We start from the raw sequence: 8,749 nt of genomic DNA, 5'->3' as shown, positions 1-8,749 counted from the left end.
CCAGTGTTACAATTGTACTCTGTAATATCTGTTCCAGTGCTGCATCCATCCATTGTCTGAAACTGCTTGTCTAACTCAGGGTCCCTATGGGCGCAAGGCAGGGAACGTCCCATGACAGGGTGCCAACCAATTGCAGGACACGCTCACACTCCATTCCCTCGCACAAGCACACCTACCGGCAATTTGACAACTCCAATTAGCCTCAGCATGTTTTTGGACTGTGGGGGGAAATCAGAGTCCCTGGAGGGAACCCCACAATGACACAGGGGGAGCATGCAAACTCCATACACACGGAACTCCAGCGAAGACTTGAGTACACGTGCCAGAGGAGTGAGGCGACAGTGCAAACCCTGCTTTTTATTAACTATCCTTTCTCCTGTTTCCACTGCTCTCCTTTTCTCTGCACATGATGAAGAAGGAGGGGATAATGAAAAACAGAGGTAAGCATTCAGCAGCATTTAAAGTAGTGTGGGGGTCCAGCTAGCAGCATTTACCTGATCACACAGTAATGGGAAACTGTCATTTTAATTTTAAGGGAAAAAAATATTTTTTATTTCATTTTCTTAATAATAAACTTGAGATCCCATCCCATCCAGGGTGAGCCCTTGCCTTCTGCCCTGTGCTGCTGGGGAATGACTGCAGGCCTGTTTTTACAAAATAGTGTAACATGTTGTGTGATAATCTCTAGCTATTTTCATGCTCTTTGTTAATGTCTCCTGTTCCTCACATGTGTCCTGTGTAATAGTACAGATGTGGCTGTACCGTGTTTCTATAAAGCATGTAAGACTTTACTGTTCACATCCACCCTCTTATTCAGCTCTTTGGTCCAGCTGGCTCTGTATGTAGGACTGAGCTGATCGGTGCTGCTGTCGATTATCAAGGTGGTTTTACTTCAGTCAGAACAGATTCACTGTTTTGTTCTTCAGGTTTAAATGTGATATGTGTGACTGACAGACACACTGGTGTATTATATGTCTCACAGGTGGGAGCAGGTTCTGGATGCTGTACTTAAAGCTGGGACTGGTGTGTTTTACCTGATTTGCACCATCATCACCATTCAGCTGCACTGGACCTCCTGTAGAAAGCGGGAACCAATCAGAGAGAAGCAGAGGGTCTCCCTGGATCAGAGGAAGCTGGCAGAGGAGATGACCTTCGTGGAGCAGAATGAGTCAGACGAGCTGCAAAATAAACGGTTATGCTAACTGCAGTGAGGCCTCTCTCACTCGGCCCTGCTCAGTCTGTACAGTCATAGCATGAGAGTCAGTTAAACAGAGGGGATGATTATCTGCTGGCAACCTGTACAACCACGTATTGGCCACTTATTCACAAGTGCTTTGCTGCCACCTGCTGGTTAATGTTTAATAATCGTTATCTTGTGAAGGTAAGACTGGTTTTTATTAAATTGTCTCTTGATTCTGAAAAAATATGGTACTATGCAAAAGTCTTGGGCCATCAAAGAAAACGTTTAATGCTATTTAATTGGGTTGTGTATATTTGCTCAGAACAAAAACACAATTATCATAAAAATATATGCAAATTAAAAGTGACACAATAAAAACTAACAAGAATTTCTTCTTTTCTCCATAAAGTTACTGATGCCTTGTTGGATCGCTAGATGAACCACGCTTTGGATCCTAAACCTCTCCTCAGGGGCACCCCAGCCATTCCATGTATTTGTTAAATTCTGCCACCAGCTCACTTAATTAATTAATTTAATTAAACAAATGTGTCATGCCCGGCTCGTCCGCTCCTCCTGTGTGCCACGCCCCCTGATTACCCACGTGTTTTCTCCCGATTGTACCCAGCTGTATCTAGTTAATTTGCTCAGTCCTGTGTATTTCAGTCCGTGTCTTACCCGAGTCCTTTGTCCGTCATTGATGTCAGTTGATGTTCGTGCCCTCGTCCCTGAGATTAAACCCCTCGTTTGCCCTGATTCTCGGCTGTCTGCCTGCTTCTTACCCGCCTGCCCGCACGATCGCTGCCGTCTCCCGTGACAAAATGTTAATGATGCATTGATTAGCCATAGGAGTTGTGTTATAAAAAGATATAGGTCTATTGGATGGTTGGTGCAAATGTTTTACTAACTTTAGAAGAGATTTTGAAATGACTGGGCTGCCACACTTTGACGGACAAAATATTATAATTCTAGACCAAGATGAAGATCATTTGAACATCATTTTCTTCGACAGCCCAAGACTTTTGTACAGTTTTGTATGTGTCTTTTATACTGGTCATAATTTGTTTAAATACATGATTAATAAATGGATACTTTACAAAACATTTCATATTTTTCTGAAATTGGTAATTATTAAAAATGAATTTCACAAACTTAAATGGTTTGGCTGCGATGGGCTGGCCCCCCATCCAGGGTTGTTCCCGTGCCCATTGCTTCCGGGATAGGCTCCGGACCCCCCACGACCCAGTAGAATAAGCGGTTTGGAAAATGGATGGATGGATGGATGGTAATTATTAAAAATGAATTTCACAAACTTAAATGGTTTGGCTGCGATGGGCTGGCCCCCCATCCAGGTTTGTTCCCGTGCCCATTGCTTCCGGGATAGGCTCCGAACCCCCCACGACCCAGTAGGATAAGCGGTTTGGAAAATGGATGGATGGATGGAGGGATAAATGGTTTGGAGTTTTTAGGTCACCCCTCCTCGTCAGAGCCCACCAATCAGGGACTCTTTAAAAGAGTGATGTAATCGGGAACGCCCACTTTTCAATCTGCAGTACAAATACACCAGCTTGTCTCTGCTAACAACAGCCTGTGCATGTCAGTTAAGGAGGAAACAGTACCACATACATATTGGCCAACATCAAATGAAAATGTAACACACGAAAACAGGACTGCCCACTTATCACTCTGCGTAAAATCACACCAGCTTGTCTGAGCTGACAGCAGCCTCACATATCAGCTAAGGAGGAAGACGGCATATCAAAAGTAAAAAGAAAGACACCATCAAATGAAAATATCCCTGTGTGATCTATTGGTTTCTGCTTTCACTCCCATTAAATGACAGTAAGTCTAGTTGGTGTCCGTGGTGCTGAAAACCTGGATCAGTAAATTCCAAATGAAACTTCTTTACCTGATTTAACTGTAACTCACTTATTTGTTGGCAATGATGCTTTGTTGAGTCTAGAAAGGCGCAAAGTGGGTTTCAGATAAATTAAATGAAGTAGTTTTGCTTAAAAACCAAAAAGCTTTGAACAATCAGTTCAGCTTTGGACTGTAGTGCTTCACAAAAGTAAAATCCATCCAGTTAAATCTCTTTATCCCCAAGTCAAGAAGATATCAAATGCAGAAGCACATTGTGGGAGATACAAGGTGCAGACACATTAAAAGCACTTTTTTTGTGTGAACATTATAAAACAGATTGATACACATTAAGCAGTTTGTAACTTTACATCCAGACCTACATCAGTCAGAAAAAGCAGGCGATGACCATCCCATCCAGCAGCTTCATCTCTGATTGTACAGAATCCCATGTCAGCGTAACTTCTGAAGTCATGACTAAACTAATTTCCAGCTCTGCCTTCAGTTTCATCTGTTAAATTAAATTAGGAACTAAACTAAACTAGGAGGGAAATATAGTCAAGCTACTTAAGTAGCCGAATTTTGTGTATCCACTAGAGGGCAGCCACACATAGATTCCCTTATGAATGGTTCTGATGCTTCCGGAAAGCACTGCACAGAGACCCAGGTATGCCAGTGAGGAACGGATAAAGAGCAGACGGATCCAAATACTAGCTGTAATATATAGTATTTTCAATGAATTTAAACAAATTAATATAACAGTGTCAGAGTGTCAGATCCATGTGACTTTTTATGATTGAAGAACTTTGAAAGCCTGAATATAACTGAGGAGGCCCACGGACCCCATTATGTGTGAAACATCATTGTGGTGCTGAGAGAAACACAGGACTGCTGATAAGACCCAGATGAAGTGAATTACCTGACTTTGCCCCCACCCATCCCCCCCCCCAGGATACCCCCACCCCTGTCATACAGACACCTTCCTAACGGACCTCTTGATTTGTGCTGATCCACACATATGAAAAGGACCTACTGCAGTGACATTTTAAAACTGTATAAAACATAATAAAGACTGAAACAAAGGCCTGAGGTCAGACCCTCTGTATGTAGCACACAGTGTTTCTGCAGAGTCTCACACTCACATCCTGTATGACGACTTTTCTGCTTTTCAGAATAAGTCTGATTTCACTGCTCTTTGCTCATTTGCAATATGAGGAAGTAACAGTTTAGAAAAGAACTAGACTTATTTGATTAATTTGTTTGTAGTTTAAACTCTGTGAGCATGAATGATTCACTGTGAAGACCAGCTATCAATAATTTTGCTATGAAATCATGTTTCTAAAATGATAAGATTCTAGATGAAATCAAAATATTTATTCCTGGTAAGAGCAGGACAACAGCAGCATCAAACTGTTTTCCTTTTTACAGACAAGAAATAGACAGGAAATGCATCAGTGCACAAACAGTTTATGAAAATCAAAGATAGATGGATGATTTTTAAACATTTAAAACCCACAAAAAGGGAGGCAGTGAGGTTAAGGAGAGTCAGGAAGTCAGTGTCAGTCTCCACAGATCTGAGGTCAGCGATACACACATAAGGCTCCTCTGATGCTCCTTTTCATCCTCTTCTTCACTGATGGGCCTCCAGGTGAGGATCACTTACTCTGGGACTCCACCATTCAGCGTAGTTAAGATGAAGATACATTTTGCACAATATACTTACTACATCTGTTTGTTTATATTCATATTGTTCCATGAAGTTTGATCACTTCCCGATTATAGTCTGTGGTGGTAGCATGTTGACCGACTGATTTTAGAATTGACTGCAGTCTTCTTTGTGTCCACTATGTGGCAGCAGTATAAAGGAAATATCTTATTCTGTCACAGCTGCTGGTGTGTGTAAAAATTCACATACTCTGATAACAAGTAATTCTGCCTCCAACTGTTTGTCAGGGACCTGGGCAGGAATGAATTACATGCCGACTGTACATACAACAGAGATAGGCTCCTGGGAGAACTTTGCCAGAAGTTGAAACACGACTTTAAGAATGACACTGATACAGAGTACTCAGCTGTTTGGTTGAAACTAAATCTTGGTCTGGATTTTTACATTCTGGACCTGAACTACCCACTGCTGCACTGACCCCCACCTTCTTCTTTTTTTTCCCTTTGTCCTGTCCGGCAGCTTTAGCAGAATCATGGTCTGAATGCACTGCTGTGACAAACATGTTTGCTTTACCATGAGGGGTTCTATAAACTCTGTATAGGCCTCTCATGTTGATCGATTTCATTTTTTAAAGTTAAAAAATTTATTTATTTCATTTTTAGGCGGCATGGTGATGCAGTGGGTGAGCTGGCCGAAGAGGATGGACAGATTAGGAGGGAAAAAAAGAAGGAAAAAGAAGAAAGGAGCAAGTGAGATGAAATGAAAGCTTTTAGCGGGTGTCTCTAACTTTGCTCTGCCATTGCATGCACACCACTTCCAGGGCCAGCCTTGCTCTCACGCTGATATACTGTCAGATTATGCACATCTTATATGTTGTTTTAACCCTTAGCGTATTAGTAAAGGCTGTTTTGTACTTACTTGATGTGATGGTCCACTTTACTGTGGCCTTGAGCCACATTAGAAATTTATTTCTGATATATTTAACTTAATCCTCATTTTTCTTTTGCCCATGAGCACAAAACAGCTAAATAATTAGCATGATGCAGAAGTTATTCTCAGACAGGCACTTAATCTAAAAAGCAGAAATGTCATCATACACGATGTGAGGGTGAGACTGCAGACACACTGTGTGCTGCATACAGAGGGTCTGACCTCAGGCCTTTGTGTCAGTTGTTATTATGTTTGATTTGTGATTCTCACCTGGAGGCCCATCAGCGGATGAAGAGGAGCATCAGAGGAGCCTTATGTGTGTCTCACTGACCTCAGATCTGCGCAGACTGGCACTTACTTCCTGATTCTCCATAACTTTGCTGTTTCTCTGTCTTTATCTGTTACTCAGGAATCCTGAAGTCCAATGAAAAATCCGCTTTCTCCTGTCTATTTGGCTGATACAAGTTCTGCTCACTTCTGCTTGGGTTGCATGGATCACCAGCCACTTGTCACCAACTAACAGACCACAGCCTACCTGACCAATGTCATAACTGGTGCACCTAGGTATAAAATTTAGTCTCACTGTCTCCAAAAAAGGTCACTGTCTGGATCCCCATGGAACCACATTTTTGATTCCTTAGACAAGAGCATCCTGAGCAGCTGCATCACGGTCTGAATTGGGAACTGCCTCGCCTCAGATCATAAGACCAGCGGATAGTGAGGATAGCTGAGAAGATTATTAGAGTCTCTCTCCCCTCCATCATGGACATTCACATCACACGCTCCATCCGCAAAGCCACCAACATTGTGGATGACCGCACCCACCCCTCACATAATCTTTTCACTCTGGCATCTGGAAAAGCATTCAGGCCTCCACAACCAGACTCAGAAACATGGCGCCTGACTACTGAACTCTCAGGGACTGATCTGATACCACACACAACACACACACACATACAGCTGTGTAATCATATCTTCGTGGGGACTCTCCATTCATTTCTATGGGGAAAACTGTAATCCCAACATGACAACTTTAACCCCTACCAACCCCTAACCTTAACCATATGTAACCAAACCAAATACAAGACTTTTGGCATTTTTAGTTTTTTGACTGTATTTACAGATCTTTGTGAGTACCTGAAAATGCCCCCCAAAACATCAAAATAACGGGGTTTTTGTCACATTGTGGGGGACATTTGGTCCCCACAATGTAATATACACCTACTCCACACACACACACACACACACAGATTAGGTATTTGAATCTTTGTGGAGATTCTCCATTCATTTGTATGGGCGTAACCCCAATCCTAACTATGGCAACCTTAAACATTGCAGTATTTACCAAGCAGTAACAGTAAGCAACCAAACAAAATGCAAGACTTTTTGAATTATTCATTTGACTGCATTCACAGAATTTAATAAAATTCAGTATCTTACTTTCGGGACCGAAAACATGTCCCTACAAAGTCAAAATAACATGTTTTTATAGCACTATGTACATAACCACCCACCCAAACGCGCGCACACACACACACAAACAGGCCTACCTACAGTATACCCTCCATAGATTCCTGAATGAAATATCTGTAAAGCAGTTATTATGGCATGGCGTTTGGTTTGAACATGCAGTTTTTAAGAATATTGCGCTAATTCTAAACGAAAGACTGCACTAATTCTAAAATGGCTATATAAGAACTTTATTTACCATTAAATAAATTATAAATCAAACCAAAATTTAGTCTCTCAAAAAACTTGTATATGACATATCTTTGTTCACATTATGAGAAATTAAAAACACCAGGACACAGAATGTGAATAACAAGAACTATAGTGTTCTTTCTCAAAAGCGGACCTACCAACGTGGCTAAAATGCTAATTGCGTTCACCAGCTATGGAAAAAAAACAGCGGGGCACCCCAAACATCGCGGTATTACACATTACCGTAATACTGCATAACAAAGACATAATGTCATAAAAAAATTACAGTCAGTATTTATAGACAGAACTGCGTGGTTTCCCATTGACAAGTAGATACATGGTTTACGGGCTTGAAGGCGGTTAGATCAACAAATCCAATCACGCTCAGCCAAAACAAGCACGAGCTAAACATACTACTTTTGATTGGTTCACCTTCAAATTCGTCCCGCCCTGACAATTAATTCTCGTTTTCATTCGTTGAAAATGGCGTCAGTACACATCTTCATCCATTCGACCAATGAAAAATTTCGCTGGTTTCCATAGAAACAAAATCAGTGCAGTTTGAACATAAACTTTCTGACAGAGCGATGGCGCAGCGGTGAGAAGCATCTCTTCGTATGTTTCTTGCTATTTCTTCAGATTATGTTTTGTTAGCATAGTTAATTATATATTTCATTGTATGTCGTGATATAGTTCATGCAAATATTGCCGCAAAATATAATTGAAATATATTTAAAATTTGTAGCTTAAACTGTAGATGCTGTGGCCATTTTTCGTAATGTGATTGTTTATTTTTAAATTGTAAGAGAAAATAATTGTGTTAAACTTAAAAACAACAAGCCTTATGGTTGATATGATTGGTTTTACTCATCCGGTCTGTCGTAATGCGTTTCATCTGAAGATGTTATTCTGAAAAGAGCCCCTATACGTTTACTTTTTAAATGTCCCATGTTGTTGAAGTAAGATTAACCGTTTGCTGGGTTCATTACCATGGCGATGTTATAACGTACCGAAGCAGCGTCCTGATTTCGCCAGCGTTACTGTATAGGTTGTGAAACAGTTTTAGCAATTTGGCCGCTTCTATCGGAGTAGCCTCGATCCCACGAGCAGCTAATGAAGGCTCCATCCCTTTCCATAGGCATTCTTGGTGAATAGCATTTAGCAAATGTCTGGAGTACGTTGAAAATACAGTGTCTAGTTTGGCTTTGAGAGTATCACAGACGGCTAGTTAATTATGTTAACCAGAATGAAAATTCCGAAAGCTGTTTCCTGGACCAACGACCAGCACTGGGGAGCCTGGGACCTGTGGGACGAGGTGATCGACTGGGGAGAGAGGAAAGGTTTGGAGGAGTGCTCACCAGCGACACCCCCCACTGTCCAGGCTGGGGAGGTTATGGGGGGACTGGGAGGTGTGACGG

General features: G+C 41.6%; 1 protein-coding gene across 1 annotated transcript in view; it reads left to right on the top strand.

The window, feature by feature from the left end:
* Positions 1-8,749, top strand: part of LOC125740338 (uncharacterized) — a 115,180-nt gene continuing 106,431 nt past the window's right edge. Inside the window, exon 1 of the mRNA XM_049011324.1 lies at positions 1-440. Coding sequence (XP_048867281.1) covers positions 274-440 — 167 coding nt within the window. The 5' untranslated portion in view covers positions 1-273. The remainder of the gene's footprint in view (positions 441-8,749) is intronic.

This window comes from Brienomyrus brachyistius, chromosome 4 (genome assembly GCF_023856365.1).
Source record: "Brienomyrus brachyistius isolate T26 chromosome 4, BBRACH_0.4, whole genome shotgun sequence".
NCBI classification, from domain to species: Eukaryota; Metazoa; Chordata; class Actinopteri; order Osteoglossiformes; family Mormyridae; genus Brienomyrus; species Brienomyrus brachyistius.
Note: the sequence above shows the minus strand (reverse complement) of the source record. Positions and strands in the feature narration are given on the sequence as shown.